The 25,672-nt window shown below is 35.0% G+C and overlaps 1 protein-coding gene across 5 annotated transcripts in view; it reads right to left on the reverse strand.

Annotated features, from left to right (window-relative positions):
• The window catches only part of SCML2 (Scm polycomb group protein like 2), an 85,825-nt gene that overhangs the window by 15,636 nt on the left and 44,517 nt on the right, over window positions 1-25,672 (reverse strand). For all 5 annotated transcript variants that reach the window (XM_027099692.1, XM_027099688.1, XM_027099690.1 and 2 more), the window contains 2 exons: window positions 3,990-4,207; window positions 153-279 (listed from right to left, as the gene is read on the reverse strand). In XM_027099692.1, coding sequence (XP_026955493.1) covers window positions 153-279; window positions 3,990-4,207 — 345 coding nt within the window. The remainder of the gene's footprint in view (window positions 1-152; window positions 280-3,989; window positions 4,208-25,672) is intronic.

The following is a 25,672-nucleotide window of genomic DNA, read 5'->3' on the forward strand; positions in this document are numbered from 1 at the left end:
GAATTTCAAAATATTTTAATATGAAAAATGCTATAAGAAATGTTTACTATCATCTTTTTTCCCTCTTATTTTATTTCCAGGACTTCAAAGACACTGAAAATAATACAACAAAAGATAACTAATTTTACGCTCTTTTAAAAATATTAATTTACCTGTAGACATCACTATTTTAGATGATCCAGGAACAGTATCCTTATCATATAAAACACCACCACGTCCTCTGGCCAGCATACTGACAGAAGCTGAAGATGTGGAACATACAACAGGAATACGTTTTTCCTATTAAAAAAAAAATATTCCTAGATAAGGAGGTCATAAAATTATTGGCATCACTGGTTCACAAATGATCAGTTGTCTGAAGTCCTCTGGGTTGGAAATCCCTGTGTCACAAACTGCAGTACTTTTCAAACTGTGCTCCTAAGAGGGGCCCATAAGCTGGTCAGGTAGGAGAGGAAGAGACCAAGAGGCTGGGATTCCCAATGCTACCCCCTGTTCCAACTAGTCACACTTTAGCCAAAATAATTCACTCTGTAAAACTTGTTTTATTTTTGAGGTTCCCAGTAAGTTTTTTACACTGCTGAAGTAGTTTGGAAATCTAATCCAGCAATTCATCAGATGAGGGTGGGGGACCTCAACAAGGCAGAGGACAAAGTTTGTCTTCAGAAAGCAGTCACTCATCTGGGTTTTTACCATATCTAGCCTGCAATTCTCCATATTACATACGATAATTATGACAAAATTGTCAGTGGCTTGCTAAAGTCCATACAAAATTATGCCTATTGTATGTAAGAACCAAATGTCTCATGGGTATTATTAACATCACTAGTGTTTTGTTTATTTTATATCAACTCTTGGGGTTTTCTAGGAGCTATCTTCTAACACAACTCTTCAGTATCAGAGAAGGGGATCTTGTGCCTAGAAAAGGTAATAATAGAAGATATTTAAAAGGCAGGGAAAAAGGAGAAAAACACAAACAGTGTTGTTGGATTTTTCTTTATTTGTTTAAATTAGTGACTGTCATTTGGGTTCACAGTATCTTAGTAAATTATTTTGAAAATACTAAATTACAATTATTGTGTCAATATATTCTCGTTCTTTCAGTATTTTAAAAATCTAAAATCTAAATCCTTTGACTTAAGACATACCAAAATAGTGTGTTTGCACTAACAATGTAAATTGAATACATTTATTTGGAAAATGTGCTTCCACACTTCCATACTTCTAGAATGCTTAAGGAAGGGAAGAAAATAATTGACAAAGGAGAGTACAGCAAAAACAATTCTTACTCTAGTTCAAAGAGTTGAATCTTCATCTTTTTATGATGAAATAATGAAGCCAAAAAAGATGAAGGTGGATTGAAATGCTTCCTTTGCAACAAAAAAGTTTATTATCAAAAAAATTACATTATCTTTCCCTTGCCCCTCCTCACCACCATACAACAATATTTTCAAAAAGATCTCTTCAAAATTGTCAAACCAGCATTGGAATTATTTGAAAGTAAAAGAATGAAGAGAAACTTTTTGGAGTTATCATATCTTGACCATATACCAGCTAATCAGAAAGACTTTTTCAGCAACTGGAAAATATGTACTAAATATATGCATCAATGACACCCTTGATACATTTTAATTTTTAAAATGCATTTAAAATAAATGATTTGCCTTTAAATTTCATTAACTTTCCTTAAGTTTATACAATTTATTTTTAAAAAATATCTATTTATTTGGTTGCACTGGGTCTTAGTTGTGGCAGGAGGGCTCCTTAGTTGTGGCTTTCCAGCTCCTTAGTTGCAGCAGGTGGACTCCTTTAGTTGCGGCTCGAGGGCTCCTTAGTTGTGGCATGCGAACTCTTAGTTGCGGCATGCATGTGGGATCTAGTTCCCTGACCAGGGATTGAACCCAGGCCCCCTGCACTGGGAGTGTGGAGACTTAACCACTGCGCCACCAGGGAAGTCCCCTTATAATTTATTTTTAATTTAAAAAATTTCATCTTCTAAGAATTTACATTAGAATAATGTGCTTATTTGATTTTTTCAATTATTTATGATTTTATATTTGAAAAATATTCAGTTTTATTGACTTTTGATTTCTTTTTTTCTTTTCTGCAGTACACGGGCCTCTCACCGTTGTGGCCTCTCCCATTGTGGAGCACAGGCTCCAGACGCGCAGGCTCAGCGGCCATGGCTCACGGGCCCAGCCGCTCCGCAGCATGTGGGATCTTCCCGGACCGGGGCACGAACCCATGTCCCCTGCATCGGCAGGCCACCACTGCGCCACCAGGGAAGCCCTGACTTTTGATTTTTATTTTATAAATTTTGAATGCCTTTTAAAATAAAATACCAATGTAAGTTTTTAAAATCAAAATGGTATTGTCATTTTGCTCCGTACTGCAAACATTAGTTGTAACAAAATAGAAACGTTATATATATTGATATCAGGTGGCTGAACTCAGAAATGTTTAAGGTAATACTGCTGAAATTTAACTCAGTTCTAACAGATCTAGAGAGATTCTATGTCTTTATATTTAGAGCGTATTTCTTGTAGACAGGATGTATTTAGATCTTTTAAAAAATCCATTTTGATAATCTCTGTCTTCTAATTGAAAAGTTTAGTTTACTAATTTTTAAAGTAATTATTAATAAGTTTGGGTCTGGGTCTACCACTTATTATTTGTTTTCTGTTTGTTTCCTCTGTGTTTTGTTCCTCTGTCTTACTTTCCTCTTTTTTGTTGTTGTTGATTACCTGAATAGTCCTTAGAATTCTATTTTAATTTTCCTATTGGCTTTTTAGCTATATTTCTTTGCATTTGTATTTTTACAATATGCTCTGGGAGTTTCAATGTACAATCCACACAAAGTTAATATTGTACTACTTAACAGAAAATGTTGAAACCTTGCAATGCTACAAATCCATATCCCCAACCCCTAAGCCTTTATACTATAATTTTTTATGTATTATATCTATGTATGTTATAAACCCCACAAGACTGTATTGTATTATAATTATTGCTTTAAATAGTCCTATTTTTATAAGGAAATTAAGAGGAAAAAAGCAAAAAGAAAGTCATTAGTATTTTTACCTGGAGATAACTTCCTTCAGCATTTCTTATAGTGTTTGTCTGCCAGTGATGAATTTTTTGTATGCTTTTACCTGAAAATGTCCTTAGTTCTTCATTCTTGAAGAGTATGTTTGCTGAATATAGCATTTCGTATAACACCCCTCCTCCTATGTGTATTCCCCCCAACCACAGTCTGTCTGCTTCCATTCATTCTCCAGTGTCTTCGGGTAGCTGCTTTTTCTATTACTTCCAGGTATTAGAGTTGTTTTCTTTGGGGGAGAGTCAGTTAGGTAGGATGTGACTTTAGCATCACTGAATTTATCACACTGATTTCCCCCTCACCCCCATTTTACTGAGGTATAATCTATGTACAGTAAAATTCACTTCACATTGATTTTTAAAATATACTGAGTTTTAAATAAACTGGCTCGAACATAAATACACCCATGCAGTATTTTCAATGTGGTTTTGAAGAGGTCGAACACTATTTAGTTTTAAATTTATCCAAGAAAAGAAATAACAATCTTGATTGTTACACAGGCCTTAAAAAGCCTTATATACTTATTTTTTAATTTTAATTAGGTATAGTTGATTGACAATGTTGTGTTTAATTTCTGCTGTATAGCAAAGTGACTCAGCTATATATCCTTTTTCATATTTCTTTCCATTATGGTTTAAGGATATTGAATATAGCTCCCTGTGCTATATAGTAGGTCCTTGTTGTTTATCCATCCTATATATAGTTTACATCTGCTAGTCCCAAACTCCCAATCTTTCCGTTCCCCTCCCCGCTCCACCTTGTAAAAAGCCTTATACACTCTTGGTACATTCCTAAAAGGCATCATAACACTCTTAGTAAGTCCTAAACTGTGTGTTTAATAATAAGGCACTACAGAGACCTGTAATGCAAATTAGTAGGAGATACAACTAACCTTTCTTCCTGAGTTTGGGCCTTTTTTCCTTGGTGTGATATTTTTAACAGAACTCCCCTTCTTGGGGACTGAAGTATGTGCAGGTGGTTTAGTACGACCTGATTTCCTGATCTGCTGTGTTGGTAATATTACAGCAGTTTTCTGTAGAGACTGCATTGAACGCTGGGTTGCTTTGGAAGGAGAAGGCTGTGTTTTTGCTATATTCTTTGTAACAGGAACTGAGGGAAAAAACACACAACACAAAAATACAATTAAAATAAATGACATAATTAAGGTATTTTCTTCTTATGATTCAAAAGAAATTTAACTCAATCTTTAAAAATATTCCAAAGGTCATTCATTGAAAACCACTTAAAATAAAGGTACCATTTAAAATGACGTTTTTGGTATTTAAGATTTCAGATTATCAGGATATAGTCTGATTCTCCAGAAAAAATAAAGAGGCTTTTATAATAAGAACCAGTAACTTCCCACTTAATTAGTACAGTGAAAATTTCTGTCAATTTACCTTTTGTCTGCTTCTCATATTTTTAGTCCTTGGCACAGAAAAGAGTTTTTCCTTCAGAAAATTATGCCATAAATACAGGAATCATTTTGGCCACCAATATAGAAAAACATAACAAAGCAGCTACCAACGGCTCCTGCTTCATCTTTTAAACGCCAGGGGAATCCCCCTAACTAGATTTTTTTTTTTTTTTTTTTTTTTTTAGTGGCTAAAATACATTATGTTCCTATATGTATGTTTAATAGTAAAGCTTCATAAGCTATAATATAGACTCTACATTAACATTGTCATGGAAGGACCACTATCATGCCCAAGTGATTTGTATCTATTAGTTATTTGTAGCCCAATCAAGACAGTTTTAATATTCCAAATGAAGATTACCTGCCAGGTTACTCTTGTATATATTCATAGTTAAGTAAAGAGAGAGATTTTTAGTATTAATCCCTTAATAATTTCATTAGTACAAAAAAATGAACTTTACTTTATAGTAAATAGTACTAACGTCAAAAAGTCTTTACAGGAAGAGCTGTATAAGTAACACATTTGTACATCTGTGCAAAAAAAAAATCAACTACTTTTATTTTGAGGGCTTCATTTTACAACTTGAAATGAATCTACCACCTTGCTTCTCCCATCCTCAAAGACTATGTGTAAATGTGACCTCCTATGACCTCCCACATCTTCCCTGCAGCCTTTTTATCTACCTCTATCAATTACCTAGTCAAGAGAATGGAACAGCTGCCAGGGCAAATGGAAGACCACTTAACTGCCACCATCACTTTCCCCCTCCCCTTATTTATAGTAATTTACCTACATACACCAGCCTTTGTTTAACTCTTTACCATCATCTACCTCATACTCCATACCCACTTCCACTTTCTTCAAATAACTCTAGTAACCTAATTCACATTATTTCTTCTTACAGAGTCTCCCTGTTATCATCTTCAGGAATTTAAATATCATACTTCTGATGCTCCATCATCCCGATCTCATCAATAGACAATTTGTGAAGCTCTTCTACCTCCAAGATAACCAACTGTGCTTCCCTTCTCCACCTCCAACTTCCTTACCTGTCATCTTTGCTTTATACCAACTGATCATGCTTTTCATTCTCATTGTGAGATCTAGCCACAAGCCCTCTCCATTTTCATCCAATCTGTTAGCTTCCTTCTGGCTTTACTTTACCCCCTTATCAACCTGCACCCAACTGTCCACCTCCACCAAAACCCTCATAACTAGTATCCCTTACGTTATCACCCCCTGATCTTCGATCATGTCCAACATGTCAGCTCCAACCACTGAGTCACACTATCATTTGCTCTCTCTGGTCCTGAGCAAGGGTCAGTTCTCTCCTTAAGGGGCCAGAGAGTAAATATTTTAGGCTTTGAAGGTCACATATGGTCTCTGTCATACAATCTTCTTTGTCTTTCTCTTTTTTTAAACCCTTTATGAATATAAAAACTATTCCTAGCTCACAGGCTACATGGGCTAAATGTGGCCCTCAGGTTGTAGTTTGCCAACTCCTGCTACAGAACATTGGGATACTGTAGATCACTGTAACATCCATGCTAACCTCAACTGGGGTGTCACTGCTGCAACTCACTGATTTCCAAGTATGTTTCAATGGCAGAACATTTTCCCCTTTTTAAGCTCCCCTCTCCCTCTCACCCCATTCCAGTCAGCAAATGACCCTACTGTACTTTATGAGAAGATTAAAGGCTATCTTTTGGGAGTGATCATAACCATCCCATTCCTCCATCTTAAAATACTTTTATTTTCATTCATTCTCATCTCTTCCTGTTATATCAAATGAAGTTTTCTCCCTACTCTTCTAAGCCAAATCCCCTTTCACTTTTGTCCTAATAACTATCTTCTCTGGTTCCTCTGGAACATTACAGTTTCAATTATCTCCTCTCTTCATGGTATTTAATCACTTGATCCCCAACTCCTTGCTCTCTCTTACAACCCTCATATATCCCTTATTTTGAAGTCTCCTTCCCTAGTTTTTGGTACTTTCAAGCCCTTGCATGAATCTTCCTTCTACTCACTACCAAGATACAAAGAAGAATCGCCTATACTTCATACTTCAGTTTCCTTATTATTCTGGGCTTCCTTAGTCTCCTATAATAAGCTTTTCTTCCCCCAACCATTCAAAAAGAATTCTTTCCAAGGTAATGTCCCCTTCCCAGTAACTAAATCCAAATAAATCCTCATTCTCTTGTCCCCACCTTTTAATATATGGCATGAAGAAAAGGAAATAGATTGCGCTCTGGACCTGAGTTTAAATTCCTGTACTAAGTTAGTTTAAGACAGAACCTAGGCGTATAGGAGGTCCTCAAAAAATGTTTACTAAATGAATGAAAAATATTTTCAACCTGCAAGCCAATGTTAGACCTCCAAAACAAGTATATTTTATATAAAGAATTGTAATAAAATATTACTTTGTGGAACATGGCAAATGTAATGAAATCACTATTTGATCTAAAAAATTTGACATTTGATATTAATAAATCTTGGGACACAAAATATTTGAGCCATAGCTTCAAATATTCCCCCCAAATATAATATTCTATTACAATAAAACTCCTTGATGCATGGTATATATATATGTATGACCAAAGTAAGAAAAATGCATTATAAAAAATTAAAAATTTTTCACTTTAGAAAGCAAGCTTTTCAACGGCAAAGACTCAATTTGATCCACTGCCATATCCCCAGCATCTAGAACAAAATACTTTTTAAACTACTTTAAAGAGGAATGAGTAATCATTCAATACACTGAACAGCAAAATTAAACTATATATATTATACATGTATTTCTATCTCTCCTCCAAAGAGCAATCATATAACATACACACACCATGCTAAAACTCTATTCAGTATTAATTAAACTATTGAAAAAGAAAATAGATTTGTTTAAAAGATAAGGTGAAAATTATATATAGCACTACAACCATGTGTTCATAGTGGTTACAAAGTGAGTAAAAACCTCTTTGAAAAAAGTATGTAAAATATACAGAAGGATGTGCTAATCATCTTTAATAAAAGTTTTATGTGAACACCTAACACAAAAGATACCTGGTTCCTCAGTTTATCTTCAGGTAGAACAGACAATGTTTGGGTAAGAAAAATGTCCAAGAGATATGAAGTTACTCAATTATGAAAATGCAAAAGAAATGAATAAATCTTGGGAAACAATCAGAAGGCAGGAAATAAAGTCAAGAGTAGCCCTGGAAGCCTGGAACAGGGGGAACTGAAGAAAGAAAGGAGGTAGACGCCAACATGTACTGGCTACCCGTTACATGCTAAGTGCTTCAATATCTGTTATTGCATGTAATCCTCCCAAATGTCCTATGAGGTAGGTATTATTCCCCACTTTATACCTGAGGAAACTTAGGCTCTGTGCGATTAGGTAACTTTGCCAAGATCACCCATTTGGCTAAGAGACTTTTATCTCCTAAGTGCATGCTTTTTCTAATATGCCACCTTGCTTTCTGTCCTCTAACAAAAAAGCCTATTAAATTCACTCCCCTGAGTCAAAGTGCATGTGTTTTAAAAAAGAAGAAGAAGGTCCAAAAGACAACCCTGTGAACTCCTATGATAATTCACTAGTTGCTAGGTGCTCTCTGACAGAGGAAGTCTTGAGTTTTTTTAAAATCAGATGTGGAGGCATACTTATAAGGAGAAAACATTAACAAGTACAGACAAAAACATGCTGGTAAAACGTTTCATGCCTGGAGATTTAACCTTATTTAGTATTTATTGCCAAACAGTACTCATTAAATGTATGTTTCTGTTGACACATGAAGATGCTTTATTATTGAAAGATACTGCTTGCATTCTCTGAGCTATGAAAAGAGAGTAGCACATACAATTACCATAGAAAAGGAAATACACTTAGAAATGAACAGCAACCCCTATTTCCAGTTACTGTTATACATGTGCTGGTTTGGCTTACACATGGCTGACTTGAAGAGGAACTAAAATGGATTAGAGATATAAATTTATATGTATCTTGCTTTTGATCTAAAAAGACATGATAGAGGTATGGCTGCTTACTGTTCTCCAGATTTTTCCATCCACCATTTACTTAATACCTAGTGTGTTCTTTTTACCAATCTAGGCAATTTAGGAAATCCAGAAGAAATAAATATGGTCCCAGTCATACAGTTCATATTTTATATGTATATTTGTGTGTGTGTGTGTATATATATATAATTCCTATCTCCTTAAGAAGACAGATTTATGATTTCCTTCTCCTCAAACAGATTGAATGCTATATATATAACCATATGACAACAAGGGCAGAAACTACTGTAAAAACAGATGCCTTGAATTTGAGGCTAGAAATAGACAAAATCAAAATATGATAGCCAAAAATAGAAAAGTAAAATACGGTTTGGAAAAAACAAAATTGAGTAAAAAATCTGTCACTGTAAACATTTGACTTTGGAAACTTTTTCAGACTGAGGAATTCTTTGCAAGTCATCTTCCTTATTTTAAAAATGCATGTACAATGAAACTGTCATTATTCTAAGGATCTTTCATACTGGTAACTATAAAACCAAAGAAGCAACACAAGCCTCAATTATGAAAAACATGGAGATATCAATAGAGATGGTTACACCTAAACTATCCAACCTGGAGGCCTGGCATTCATAGAAACTCAGTCAAGGTACCCAATGCCCCTACCTGGAACTTTGCTCCCTGTTCCATAGAGCCCATGTTGCCACAAACTGATGGGTCACGGGCAGCAATAAAAGCCAAGGGGAGGTAGAATCAAGTGTAAACCCTATGAACTTCGTTCCTTCATTCCTGCTGCCATCCCACACCATAGCACTGGCCTCCTGGACTGGTATCTTCAGACACTACCCTATTTCTTCTCTCCTCTCCCCACACCTGTACCAGAGAAGCCACAATCCTATCCCAGAAATCTTGCTTTAGGAATCAAACGTTCATAACGGACAGAGTTTGCTTTACCTCGGAAACTAGCTTTTTGAATAGTTTTTTTTGAAGGACTATTATTGTCACATAAGAGTGACTTCACCTTTTCATAAGCATACTGACAGTCTTTTAAATGCACTTATTTCCTTATTTTTTGCAATAAAAAATCCTTTTAGAAAACCTCAAATAAGCTAAGAAAAACTCTTGAAGGAAACCACAAGGGGTAGTTACTAGTGGAAAAGGAAACAAGGAAGCATGTTCCTGACACTTATCACAGCGGGCGTTTTGGAAGGCAGGAACTAGCTGAGGACTATGAATTTTCTCGGAAGAAGCAGGGTAGAGATCAGATGGACATGGAACTCTGGTACGAGCCACTCTTTACACCTATTCTCTCCCCTGCTTCTTACTATCTAGTGCAGAGACACTGGCTCCAGATTAATTACATTCAAATCCAGCTTTACCACATAATATCTATGAGAAATAACAGCTTGGGCAAATTAACTGAAATCTGTACGTGGCACATGGTATACACTCAATAAATGTTAGCTGTTATTATCAACACCATCACCATCCTTGTCTCTATTCTCACTCTCCCTTCCCAGATTCTAAGGGTGCTCCTTGCCTTCTTCCATCAATGGGTTGGATAATAGGGAAACACTGCTGTCAATGCCTAACAAATGGAAGAAAGAAGTTTCCTCCAAAGAAGGAACTCCTATTTATCTACATTATCTACAGCTAATACCTTCACTTCTTTTATAACCAAACTTCCTGAAAGACTAGCTCATGGTCACTATTATTGTCATTTTCTCATTTTTCAACCCTCTGCAAGCACACTTCAGGCACCTCTTTTTAGGGAATCTGTGTGCTTACATCACCCATAACCTCCTAACAGCCACTGACAATGATGCTTCTTCCTGATCTTATTTGACTTCCAGCAAGCACTAAACACTTCTTTTTAAAATTCTTTCTTGGATTTCACATGGCCACTCCCTCCTTGTTCTCCTTGTACCTCTGTCACTTTTCCTATGGTGTCCCCCAGGATTAGCTATCTTCTCCCCACCCTCATCTCAGTTTTGAGCACTTTGGTTCACACCCTTGATTTCAGCTACTGCCTACACATAATAATGATTCCCAAATTGTTCTCTTGCTCATTCAAGCATTCACGTGCCTACCTCCCCCCACCACATCCCCAACAGGCCTGTCTCAAGTTCCAGAGCTGTGTTTTCAATAGCTAACAGATAATCTAAATAGGCATCTCAAACTCAACATGTCCAAAAGGAGAATCATCACGCTTATCCTATATGCTCTATCTTGATGAATGCCATTACCTTTTTTTCACCAAATTACCAGAAGTCAGAAATCTTGAAGTCATCTTTGTACTCTTCCTCCCTTCACATGTCTAACCAAGCCTACCTCCTTTAAGTACTTCCTAGTTGTGTTCTTCTTTATGCCTGTCAATGACTTGGTCCAAGACCTCATGACTTCTCACATAAGCTACAATACTAGCTTCTTAATTGGCATTCCCAGCTGCCCTTTCCAATACATACTCTATAGTACATCAGCATGACCTTTCTAAAATACAAATTGTATGTCACTTTTCCACTTAAACATCTTCAGTGATGCCACATTACCCATATGCTAAAATCTGAACTCCTTGGCCTGGTATCCAAGGCCCTCTAGATATCTTCACAGCCTCATCTCATCTCTTCCCCATCTATCATTATAGATTCAGCCATAATCATCTGCTTCAGATCCCCAAACATTCTGACCTTTACTGCCTTTGCAGAGGCTGACCCAAGAAAAGTCTTCCCTCCCTTGTCACTAGCTAAACTACCATGCATTATTTGAAATTCTGCTCAATTACCAGCTCTGTAAAACTCTAGCACTAAGCTCCGAGGCAAACTGTAGGATCTTAATGGTCATATACCACACATACGGCATTTATCTCTACTGGCACAGATCTTACAGCATCTTATCTTTACTTACACATCTATCTGTCTAGACACACTGTGAGCTCCTTTAGGGGAAGGAACCATGTAAGTTCCATTGTTATATCTCCAACATCTGGTCTAGGGTTCCACTGTTATATCTCCAACATCTGGTTATATCTCCAACATCTGCCACATAATGGGCATCCAATAAATGCTTGTTAAATGAATAAATGTTTAATATTCAAGTTTTGTCTCTGATCTTATATTATTATAGAGACAATTCAGGTAGTTTATGCATTAAATAGATGACCACAGCTTGATCACAACATTACAGATTTCTTGGAAAAATACGCTTCAAATACTAATCAACCAACTTAAAAATCAACTTCTAGAATACATTCCATTCAAAAATGAAGGAAGGACTGCAAATCAAAACCACAGTGAGGTACCACTTCACACCCACTAAGATGGCTATAATTTTAAAAAAAGGAAAATAACAAGTGTTGGCAAGGATATGGAGAAATTGAAACCCTCATACACTGCTGGTGGGAATGTAAAGTTGTGCAGCTCTGTGGAAAACAGTCTGGTGGTCCAAGAAAAAGTTAAACAAGGACTCAAACAAGTACATGTATGGGCATGTTCATAGCAGCACTATTAAAAGTAGCCAAAAGGTGGAAACAGCCCAAATGTCCATCAATAGATAAATGGGTAAACAAATGTGTGGTATATACATACAATGGAATACTATTCAACCATGAAAAGGAATAACCGATACATGCTATGACATGGATGAACTTTGAAGACATTATGCTAAATGAAAGAAGCCAGACACAAAATCACATACTACATGATCCTATTTACATGAAATATCTGGAACAGGTAAATCCATAGGAACAGAATAGAGATTGGTGATAACCAGGGGCAAGGGGGAAGAGGGAGTGGGGAGCAACTGCTTGATGGGTATGGGGTTTCCTTCTAGGGTGATGAAAATGTTCTGGAACTAGACAAAGGTGGTAGTTGCACAACACTGTGAATGTACTAATAAGTGTTTCTGAATTTGTGCATTTTTAAATGGTTAATTTTATATTATGTGAATTTCACCTCATTTAAAAAAACACACTGGGGGAGAAAAGGGAAGAGAAATTTGTATACTTCAAATGAGCCAGAGACTTCACATATATTATTAAAATTTGTGTTTACAATTTTGTAAAGCAAGTATTATTCTCTCGATTTTACATATAAAGAAATAGAGGCTCAGCGAGGTAAGTAACATCCAATCCAGTATCACACATCTAGTCTAGAAGTGGTAGAAATGGGATTCAAATTCAGGTCTATCTCACCCCAAAGCCCACGCTCTCTGCTTAAACCGGGTACTATTTTTAATTAGTGAGGGAAAAAATGAAAAGACACGGTCTTTTAATTAAAATATTTTCTATAAACTTAATGAACAAAATGCAGAATTAAGTGGTTGGCTTAAACATTTTTTCAGGTTCAAATCTGAGGAAGCTTACATGTAAACAACAAAGAAAAATATTTAAAGTAATACTGAAAACAAACTATCAACATGCCCTTAATAATCCAGTGTTTTAGGTGCTTCAGTTTTTTCAATTCTCTTGGCTGAATATAAACCCTTAAGGAAAAAAACTGCATCAAATATTGGAGCATCTTCTGATAGTCTTTCTTTACTCTTTAAATTTTCTTGTGGATTTTCTCTAATTCAAATATTTACAATCATAACACATTTTATATTTATCTATTAATTACTAGAATAACAGAGTAAGACTACTTAAGTAGATGGGACCAAACCAATACAATTCTGTATACATGGAACAGAATACAACATATGCTGTCCTCAGTCGGTCTCAATGACTCTTGGAAATGAACATTACTGATTTTTTAATTAAAGTTTCCTAATGTTTATACACCAAAAATATTATCAGTGATTATATCCAGATGGCAGGAATATAAACAATTTTTAGATTTTACTCATCACTTATCTTTGTTTTCTAAATGTTCTACAATAAATACCAATTTTTTCATTAAAAATATAAAATGCCCCAACAAAGATAAACAACCTAGCCACTTTTTGAATAAGAATATAACCAGTCACTCTAAATATTTAGATGTCTCTAGAGAAAACAATTATTCAACATAAGCATTATAATATTCTGTTTTGATAAAAAGCCATACAACTTTTAGACTAGCATATATGTATCCACTAAAAATAACATTAGAAAAACCTACACAGGTTCACTGCATACCTATAGAGACCTTTAGAATCTACAGCTCAGTCTCCAGCAGTTTCAGAATTAAAGAGCAGATCCCCTCATTAGCAAGGCAGAAATCTTTCAGAGAAGCTTACTCAGCAGAACATAGTCATAAAAGCATCTCTACTGCCCAAGCAGTTGACCATCAGAGACATATGGGGCCTACCATTCATAGTAGCAGGGGCACTCTCTGTCCTGGTCAGATACCTTCCCACACCTCAATCCTGCCTCCCACAGGTCTCTGCTTACCATTCTTCCTTTTATCATTACTTAAAGACTTCTCTACCATACCACTTTTTTACTCTATCTCTTACTTGCCCAAAACAAACACAGAAGTCCTTTTTTGACCCTCACCCCTTGTTCACTTTAAAAGGTTTATTTGTTTTACCACTCAACACTACAAGGGAAAAAAAGTTACAAAGGAAAACAAGATCTCTAATTTTTAGTGGTAGTTATCCTGGTTTTTATGGAGACAGGACCTGTCTTTTCGAATTTAACCCTTGTTGGGCCTTGCAGCCAGTTATCTATTCTGACCTGAGGGCTCTGCCCAGTTCCCTGCTCATTGACCAAGCAGAGGTGGTTTGGTTGGCGTGGTGAGAGTCCAGTAGTGTGAACAAACCCTTAGCTCCTCCACTGCCCCTCCTGATTCTCCTTCATGAACCATGTAGATTTCTCTCATCACCAAGAACCACAGTTTTACAGTATTAAAAACACCTTAAACATATAATAGAAGGTAACTTTCACATAAAAAGAAATAAATCATTCACTCGGAAAAATAAAGATCTCATTTAAAAGAACTTGCTTTTGGGGTCTGATAGAGCGTCTCCATTTGGAAAGTGCTGCTATGTCTCTTCCAGTAGCCTTCAAAAATTATGTCTGGACAAGTAAACCAAAACCAAATATACTGAAAGGATCTGCAGCTTTGAGTCACTCCTTCCCCCGTTTCAAAACAGGGCTTGGAGATCTAAGGTAAACAGATTAAAGAAGAAAGAAGAAATTCTTCATACATATACCTTATAAAACATACGTTAACCTGCATAGAATATTCTATCTTAAGGTGATTTAAAACTTGTAAAAATGTTACTGGGAAAATTTTTCCAAACAAAATTGAAAGGATAGCTCTCTAACTTAAACAAATTACAAAAGTCCAGTTATTTATCTCCATACCTAAGTGACAAGGCCTTTTACCCTTGGCATACATACAAAATTAAAACAAGAAAATTGGGGCTTCCCTGGTGGCGCAGCGGTTGAGAGTCCACCTGCCGATGCAGGGGACACAGGTTCGTGCCCCGGTCCGGGAAGATCCCACATGCCGTGGAGCGGCTGGGCCCGTGAGCCATGGCCGCTGAGCCTGCGCGTCCGGAGCCTGTGCTCCGCAACAGGAGAGGCCACAACAGTGAGAGGCCCGCGTACGGGGGGTGGGGGGAAGAAAAAAAAGAAAGAAAATCTAATTTAGTAGAATTTACATTATTTTTCTACCCTGTTATATAATTATTTCTCATATGTATTTAGTCTAGAAAGGAAATCATAAAAATGCAAGAACAAGCTACAAATTACAATTAGAATTTAGAAGGGCTTTAAGAGTGTTGTTTTAAAAATATACTTGTTTTCTACTTTCGGATCATAGATGCTTTGTAAACCACTCCTGTCAGCTTCACTGGGGGTGCTTCCCGTGAAGATCATTTTATTTCACAATTACTACTCATATCTGGCTCAGTTCATGAGAAACCAAGATTTTGGTTAAAATGACATTACTAAAGAAGATGACAGTTTCCAAAATCTTTAATATTTTGAGAGGAAAGTTCACACAAAAAGAAGCAACTTCAGTTGTTTCAGGTCAATTCACAATTCACCTAACAAGACTAGCTTTTCTTTTTTCTTTATTTTATTGAAGTATAGTTGATTTACGATGTTGTGTTAGTTTCAGGTATACAGCAAAGTGATTCAGTTATATATATATGTATTCTTTTTCATATTCTATTCCATTATGGTTTATCAAGACTGAGCTTTTAAAAGTCACTCAATTTTTAAACCATAACGTCTTTTTTCTTATGGAATGACTTCTATAGAGTGACTTCCATTATGCTAAAAAAAAATATAGCAGTCACCACTATAATTTCCACAAAACACATTAAATGTATTGACACAATAATTAGTAAAATATGTTATCCACATTTCTATATCATAAAAGTCCTTTTAATAAGTCTCACGTAATACCAGTGAAAAATCATGTTGTATTCCTCAAAGCTATAGAAAAACACTTGGCAACGTTTGATTATAAACTGGAGATTTAAGTGATCAAGTTTGACTTACAATAGGGTTGTTCCTTTCTTATTTTAATTCATTTTTATGGTGGAAATAACCAAAATCTGACTTTTCCCTTGTACTGTAAAACAGTTTTTAGAAGTGACTCATCAAATAATAGTGCCAACAATTTCAGCACGTAATATTTAGAACAAAATAGAGGATTTTTTTTTTTAGATAACAGAAATGACTGGGATATTTAATATACAAAAGCTAACAAAGCAGACAATGAATTTCTTTAACCAAACTTCAACTGCAATAGAAAGAAACTTTTGGGGTAATTCCTACCTTTAGAAATATTCCAGAGAACCAAACTGTTGCTGTATTTACCACAAGGGTGATTTAGGTTCCATTTGATAGCCTTTCTCCTCTACCAGGAATAAAACTGCCTTTCTGAAGAAAGTGAGTTAACAACAAAGCCCATGTTGCCGGAGCAAGCCTGAATTTCTAGCAAATGGGATGAAACTATTTGCATTTGTTGGTTGCTGGGGGGGGGGAGATTAAGAGGGCTGCTAAAGTAATTCGCATATTGTCTGTGGGCTGTATAGACAGTGATCATCAGTCACCTGCTCAAACTTCCTTCACTCCTGCCTTCAGAAAAGAACCAAAGGTTACCCTGGGTCAGAGAATCTGGAAACAAATGAGAAGACATGCAAAAATCTAACTGCCAACTCACTGCGTATGTAGACAAAGTTATTCCCGCTGGACCACATGTCCTAAAAACCAAGACACTTTAATAGTCTCAAGAGAACTTGTTAAAATATATCACAGAACCGAAACAAGAAAGAAGCTTCAGGCTCTGCTTGCAATTACTGCAGTATTTAGCTGAAAACAGAAAAAGGACATTTGTTTTTTTCTTCAAGATACTTCTTTGCATCATAATAGCTGTCTCATTTGCACAAGCAAAACATTTGTTCCAAGCTGTACGTATGAAAAAGAAAATATCAGCTGTTGAAAATTTCTTGGCTTTTTAGTGAATAATTTGGGTTGATAGCATTTCTACCTATTTCTTTTATACCAAACAGGAAAAGTACTAAATATACTAAGCATTATTAGTCTGTATTTTATTTTGAGCTACATTAAGGGCAAATATCTAAACAAATACTCGAATTTTTATTCAGAACCTTTCGGATGGGACTGATACACCTTGAACTTTTTACAGCCTTAATTTTATGTACCTCTGCTACTTTTGACCCACTATAACAGAGAGAGAGGAAAAGTGCTGCTTTATGTGGTGTTTACTGAACACACACAGTCATATAAAAAGAGGGAAAAATTTGGTAAAGGTATGTCCGAAAAACTATAAAATCTTAATTTTAAAATTTAAAGAGGTGAAGCACAAGTTATAGAAACCACATACTCCTCTGGTTACCCAAACAAAGAGCAAAAGCAACCATAATTTCTGGTTTTGTTTTTTAAAAAAATGAGAATGAGATGGCGGTGGGGAGCAGAGCTATTTCTTGTTTGCACATGGAAACTTTGAAATATTTCTCAAAAGACTAACTCTGAAAAAGAATATATATATGTATAACTGAGCCACTTTGCTGTATAGCAGAAATTAACACATTATAAATCAACTATACTTCAATAAAACTTTAAAAAGACTAACTTTTAAATAGTTCCAAAGGAAAATGTTACATAGGAGAAAATAAGACTACAATATAAAATGACTAATTACATTTTTTTTAAAGATCAAAAGTTTAGATTTTAAAACCCACTCCCTTAAAATTTTAATTAAAAGCTAAACCATACACTTGTGCGCGCAGACACGATATAAAATAAACCACCATTCAAAGAAGCAGCTAACAGTGCCCAGGATAATTATATTTAAAACCTATTTTTCACTTTAAGCTTAAGAAGAAAGTTCCTATTCATACAATTTATGTCTGAATTACCAACAAAGAAAATCTAATATGCCAGTTCTATCAATTATTCATAATCAGAAATGTTTTACAAAGTTGTGAAGGAAATGTCATGTCACCATTGAGTTCCACCTGGAAATTAAAGCTGTTTCCATGAGAGGCAGGTGGTGGGGGACCCAAATAAATTGAAGGATTTTTATCAAGAGAAGAGTTAAAATGATCACTGCCAGGATATGGTGCCACTAGACAGGAATGCTTGGCTACACCTTTCTGATTCTAGGTTTTCCCCTCCTCTGCATTTCCCTTTGGACCAGAGGAATTCCTCTATACCCTTGGGATCCTGCAACTTTATACTCTAAGCATCTGGAAGCTTGCTGCCCTCTTTCTTGGTTTGTATGGTCACAAATGCTTAAATTAGACTACAAGACGACACTTCACACTAGTATGGGTCATTAATTTGTAATCAATGATGCATAAATCTGAAACTACGTTAAATAAAACTAATTCATTAATGTTTCAGAAATTATATAAATTTAAAGTTTAATTTATATAGTTAACTTTAAAAGTATTTAAGTACCTTTAAAGCCAGGTAGAATGGTTTATAATATAGCTATATTTATAAAACAAAACAAAAACCTTTGAATATCCCACAATATTAGAAAAAAATTAACACTGGGTCAAATTTTTAAAAGAATCCTCTGCTTCTGAATTTCCCCAATTTCTCAGAAGACTAAAAACCTACATTTATTGTGTTTATAAAACAAAATAGTAACCTATTTGTTTACAAACTTTCCCAAATAAAGACAGGGAAAAGAAAAGTTTTTTTAAAAAATCATACATAGCCTTTAAAATAACAGGTGTCCCAGTTCTGATGCTAAGTTGCTGGATTCCAAGTCTTGTCCTTCATGTATTAAACATGTGGACTTTAATGAAATGACTGGCTATAAATCCCTATGACTGTATATGCCAGAGACAAAGGAAGGGCAATATGAGAAGAAACCAATAGTTAACCAATAGTTTACTGGGCATTCCTAAATTTCTATCATTTATTTAGAGAGAACTAAGTATGAGATACAAAGGGAGGGGGAAAAATCGAAACAGAGAACAGCAAGATCAAATAAATTTTGCAAGAAAAAATCTACAATGAACTTTGTTTTAGTTTACTTGACTCAGCCTTAAGTTGCCAAGGACACAGCAGCATACATAGTTCTTTCCTCTTTCTCACCAGACACCCTGTGCAGGTCTCTAGAATAAATCTGATGAGCTGTGACAGCACCAACCAGAAGTAAAGAGCTTTGAAAGACTGTAGAGTCATTAACAAGAGCCAAGAAAGGAAAATCTAAATAAACGAGGAAAAAAAGCCACTCAGCTTGCTTTATTTTCTATTGAAGGTATGTTTCTCAGTGGATTTTTATACCAATGATAGGCCTGATAAGAACTTAGCTGTTTCTGATTATAGAAGTGTTAACACCAGCAGAAAAACTGTTAGAAAAAGTTTTAAAGTAAATTAAACCTTATTACTATTCTTGAAAGGAAAACCAGTAAAGCTTAAATAAGGTTTTTAGTGTAAAGTCAAATAAAGTAGCACTCATGGAAGCCTCACTACATTTCTTTAAGAAACTATGCTAGTGAATTGTCTTTAGTCATTAATTATTTGAAAAGGTTTTATGTGCTGCAGTCTAAAAAAAAAAAAATTGGAAAAGCAATTAAACAAAGGTCAAAAAATGAACATTTCCAATGTGTTCAAGAAATACTCAAAACAAATGAAAAAAATAGATTTTTTAAATTCATAAAATTCAATTGATTTAATATTATTTGTGCCTTTTGAAATTATTTAACTCTAAGGCCCTTGAATTATTTAATATTCAAGTCAAAAAATTTAATATTTCTGTACATTTTCTTAAAAGGCCATAAATAACATTAAAAAGCAAATGACCAAGAAAAGGTTTTTACTTTTATGACAAAGGGTTGATATGTGCAATAAATGAAGCACTCAAACAAATCAACAATGAAAGAAACACTCTAAGAAAAAAATGGGAGAAGACAATTAGGAAAATGATAAAGGAATATTAATGGCCAAAATACATGGAAAGAAAAAGATTCAACCTCACTAGTAATCTAAGAAATGAAAATTTTTAAAATAACATTTTTTAAATTAGCAAAAATAAGAAGATAATGCCCAAAGTTGACCAGAGAAGGAAAAAAACATTTTCACCCACCACTGAGGGGGAGTGGAAGTGAGTATAGCTTTCTGAATGACAATTTGTCAGCCTTAGAAACGTAGCCTCTGACACAGCAAACTTATTCTATGTAGATAATTAGAAAGGTATGCAAAGATATATCCTTCATATCATCTAGTTTAATAACATAAATGTTGAAACATTCTAAATGCCAAACAAAATAGATGTTTGGTTAAATAAATTATGGTATAGCCATATGATGGAGTAAAAAACAAAACTGAATTTGTAAGGATATATTTCACATAGGAATACAGTCACAAGACAGCATGAAAAAGTAGGCAAGAAAGTGGAATATGAAGGATAATCTGTCTTCAAACTGAAACTGTTAATTAAAGATACAAATGTAACATACCAATACATTCTTGTTTAAAAAAAAAGGCCACAGATAAAAGCAAAAGTCCCCATTACCACTTCCTTTACCACCCTATACCCCTTTTCAGAAATTATCACTATGACACAGATTTGATATACTGTATAGCCTTTCAGATCTTTTCTGTGTATTTATATACATATATCTACAGTTAAATATAGAAATACATAACTACTTGTTTTCTCTTAACTTAATGGTATTATATTGTATGTATGGGGGGGTTGTTTTTTTCAATTAATACATCTTGGAGAGTTTTCTTTCTTAGTAAACAGGAACACTTTCATTCTTCTAAACTGTTCTATATGATTTTAAAGAATAAATACACCATAACTTAACATTTTTCTACTGATTTGGCTGTGTGCGTGTTCTTAAGGTGCATGTGTGAAACAAAAAGAAAAAAAGGCACTATGAACCCAAATATAGATAAAACTGTTTGCCATGGTTATCTCTGCACGCTTTTCTCAACTTTTTCCTTTGAACATTACTTTTCCTATTAGAGTAAAATGAGTTAAAACTAATAAAAAATAATTTTAAAATATTTGGCTTTCAAGAATATATCACATTATATCTAAGAAATGATACTTATATATTATAGCTGCCATTTAATGAATGATATATTGGCTAAAGTAAATGTTTTCTCTACTCAAAAAGAGTATTTCACCTAGCGTAAGCAAGTACAGTACTAACCCTATTAATCTCTCTGCAATTAATAAGCAATGCTTGAAAAAAATCAAAATGAATCATATATGCAACGTTAAGTATCAACTAACAATCTTTAACCATACTTTTCCCAGAATCCTAAGGTTCTTCTGGGGACTTCTGTGAATCTTTACAAATCAGAATGTGGCACCAGTGGGCACATCTTTGTTTCTACTCTACTGTTTCCAAATTCTACCTTGTCATGGGTTGATTTATTTGTATTCAAAAAGTAGTCATAAATGATACTACAAAGCTAAGGTAACCAAAACAGCAATGGCAGGGCACAAAAACAGACACACACCAATGGAACAAAATAGAGAGCCCAGAAATAAACCTACACACCTACGGTCAATTAATCTATGACAAAGGAGGCAAGAACATACAATGGAGAAAAGTCTCTTCAACAAGTGGTGCTGGGAAAGCTGGACATCTACATGTAAATCAATGAAATTAGAACACTCCCTCAAACCATATACAAAAATAAACTCAAAATGGTTTAAAGACCTAAATATAAGACATGACACCACAAAACTCCTACAACAGAAGATGGGCAAACATTCTCTGACATTAATTGTAGCAATATTTTCTCAGATCAGTCTCCCAAAGCAAAAGAAATAACAGAAAAATAAACAAATGGGACCTAATCAAACTTAAAAGCTTTTGCACAGCAAATGTAACCATCAACAAAACAAAAAGACAACCTACAAAATGGGAGAAAATATTTGCAAATGATGCCACCGACAAGGGGTTAAGATCCAAAACAAACAAAGAACTCATGCACTGAACATCAAAAAAACAAACAATCCAATCAAAAAATGGGTGGAAGACTTAAATAGACATTTCTCCAAAGAAGACATACAGATGGTCAACAGGCATACGAAAAGATGTTGAACACTGCTGATTATTAATGAAATGAAAATCAAAACCACAATGAGGTATTGTCTCACACCAGTCAGAATGGCTATCATCAAAAAATCTATAGGGACTTCCCTAGTGGTGCAACTGGTTAAGAATCCGCCTGCCAATGGAGGGAACACGGGTTCGATCACTGGTCTCCCACGTCCAGGAGGCTGCCACATGCTGTGGAGCAAGTAAACCCCTGCGCCACAACTACTGAGCCTGTGCTCTAGAGCCCATGAGCCACAACTACTGAGCCCACTTGCCACAACTACTGAAGCCCACGTGCTCTAGAGCCCGTGCTATGCAACAAGAGAAACCCATGCACCGCAATGAAGAGTAGCCCCCACGTGCCGCAACTAGAGAAAGCCCGTGAGCAGCAACGAAGACCCAACATAGCCAAAACTTAATTAATTTTAAAATCTATTTTTGAAAGTCTACAAATAATAAATGCTGAAGAGGGTGTGGAGAAAAGAGAACCCTCCTACACTGTTGGTGGGAATGTAGATTAGTGCAGCCACTATAGAAAATAGTATGGAGGTTCCTTTAAAAACTAAAAATAGAGCTACCATATGATCCAGCAATCCCACTCCTGGGCATATATCCGGAAAAGATGAAAACTCTTAATTCGAAAAGATACATGCACCCCAATGGCAGCACTATTTACAATAGCCAAGACATAGAAACAATCCAAGTGCCCACCAACAGACAACTGGCTTAAGAAGATGTGGCATATATATATATACATATATATATATATATATATATAATATTACTCAGCCATTAAAAAGAATGAAATACTGCCATTTGCAGCAACATGGATGGACCTAGAGATTATCATACTAAGTAAGTCAGACAGAGAAAGACAAAAATTGTATGCTATCCCTTATATGTGGAATCTAAAAAATAATACAAATGCATCTATATACAAAACAGAATACAGACTCACAGACACAGAAAACTCATGGTTACTAAAGGGGAAAAGGGGGGAGGGATAAATTAGGAGTATAGGATTAAGAGATACAAACTATTATATATAAAACAAGCAACAAAGATTTATTGTATAGCACATGGAACTATATTCAATATCTTTTAATAACCTATAATGGAAAACAATCTGAAAAAATATATATATATAACTGAATCACTTTGCTGTACATCCAAAACTAACACAGTATTGTATATCAACTGTACTTCAATTTTTTTAAAGTACAAAAACAATATGAAAAAAAAAGTAGTCATAAAAAATGCTTCACAATGTCAAATTACTTGTGGCATTTGAAATCCTTAATAATGATAAAACAGTTAAATTATAATATCCAACATTTAAAAACTTTCAAAATGAAAGTAAACAACTTATCATTTGTATCTTTGTGGTTTTGCCAAGATTCAACAAAACCCACACCTAGAATTATCAGAGTGAAAATAAAAAACATCAAAGATGACATGAAAATATTAAAGTAGCTAGAGGAAAAAAAATGACATTACAGTCAGAGGAAAAATAGAATGACAGCTGAACTGTCAACAGCAATGAAAATCAAAAGGCAAAATAATGATACCTTCAATGTGCTGAAAGAAAACAGCTGTCAACTTAGAATTCTACACCCAGAAAAAATGTCTTTCAAGGAAGGAGGTGAAATAATGACATATTCAAATGAACATAAACTGAGAAAGCATGCCACTAGCAGACATTCACTAAAGGAAATTCTCAAGGATCTACCTCAGGCAGCAGAAAATTAATCCCAGATGAAAGGGATTAAGGAGGATTCCTACTAAGAAGGAATAAAGAGCAAAGAACATGTTGAATATGTTGGTGAATATCAACAAATATTGATTACTTAAACAATAATAGTAATAGTTTATAAGATTACAAAAATATATAATTAAAATATACAACAGTAATAACATGAATTTGAAGGGAGTAAATAGGTAGAGTATTCTAAGTTCCTTTTATTGTCTTAGTGCAGAAGAAAGATATTAATTTCAGACTTCCTTGAAGAAAGCATGCTAAAATTCCTAGAGCATTAAAAGAACGGAAAATACAGTGTATAACTTCCCAACAAGAGGAGAACAAATGGAATAAGAAAAAATAATCCAAAAAAGGATAAGAAAGGAAAACAAAACAAAGAAAAGGCAAGACAAATAAAAAGCACAAAATAAGATAGCATACTGAAAACCCGATATATCTGTGATTACAATAAATAGAAATAGATTAAAAGCTCCAGTCAGACTGGCTGACTGGCAAAAAAATAAAAATCCGACTATTTGCAAGAAACGCATCTCTTTAGATTAGGATAGATAAAGGCTGAACATTAGAAAGAGAAAGAGAAAGAATAAGAACACCAACCAAATAAAAGCTGGTATAACAACAACAACAAAAAGCTGGTATAGCTACATTAATACAAGATAAAAGCAGACTTTAAGCTAAAAAAACATAAAGAGGATTACTACAGAAGGTTCAATGGACCAGAAAGTTATGAGAGAATTCAAATTTGTACACACCTGATAATGGAGCCAGAAAACAGATAGAGCATAATGTAAATACTAGAAGAACTACAAGGAAAAACAGACCCATAATCATAATGGAACCTATAGGGGAAAAACAATTCGAATAAAAGCAAACTTCTCATCAGAAACCATGGAAGCCAGAAGGAAGTTGCACAACATTTTTAAAGTGCTGAAAGAAAACAACTGCCAACCTGGAATTCTATATCCAGCAACCACCTTTCAAGAATGAAGGGGAAATAAAGACATTCTTAGATGAAGGAAAACTAAAAATTTGTTGCCAGCCAACATACCCTAAAAGAATGACTAAAAGAAGTTCTCTAAACAGAAAAAAAAAAATGATAAAAGGAGAAATCTTTGAAAACCAGGAAAGAAGAACGAACAACTGAAAGGACAAAACTGTGCATAAATACAATAGATTTTCCTTCTCTTCTTGAGTTTTCTAAATTATGTTTTATGATTGAAGCCAAAATTATCACACTATATAATGCCACTCTCAATGAATATAGAGGAAATATTTAAGACAACTATAAATGGTAGAGGGTAAAGGATTATAAATTGAGGTAAAGGTTCTAAATTTCACATTAACTGGTGAACTGTCTAGTGGGGTAAAGGACAGAGGAGGCATATTTCAGAAAGTATTGAAGTCACTTTTTTTTTTTTTTTTTTTGCGGTACGCAGGCCTCTCACTGTTGTGGCCTCTCCCGTTGCGGAGCACAGGCTCCGGACGCGCAGGCTCAGCGGCCATGGCTCATGGGCCAAGCCGCTCCACGGCACGTGGGATCTTCCCGGACCGGGGCACGAACCCGTGTCCCCTGCATCAGCAGGCGGAACTCTCAACCACTGCGCCACCAGGGAAGCCCTGAAATCACTTTTTTAAAAACACTTTGCATCTCCTATTTACTCCTCAACTTTCTAAATCTGGTTTTTCAAAGAAGTCTAGCAACCATGCTTTTACTTAAGACCACTAATGAGCTCTCTCTCTTGAGTTTTATGCTGCATTTGATAGTGCTGAATACTTATTTGCTTAAAATCTTTCCTCTCCTGTTGTTGGGGGAATCAACCTAGTGCTTTTCCTACGTTTATATACTTTTTCTCACTGTCCTAAATTGAATTCTATCATCTACCCATCTTTTTTTTTTTTTTTTTTTGCGGTATG

Source organism: Aethalodelphis obliquidens, unplaced genomic scaffold, assembly GCF_003676395.1.
Source record: "Aethalodelphis obliquidens isolate GAN/ISIS:26980383/991018 unplaced genomic scaffold, ASM367639v1 scaffold137, whole genome shotgun sequence".
NCBI lineage: Eukaryota > Metazoa > Chordata > Mammalia > Artiodactyla > Delphinidae > Aethalodelphis > Aethalodelphis obliquidens.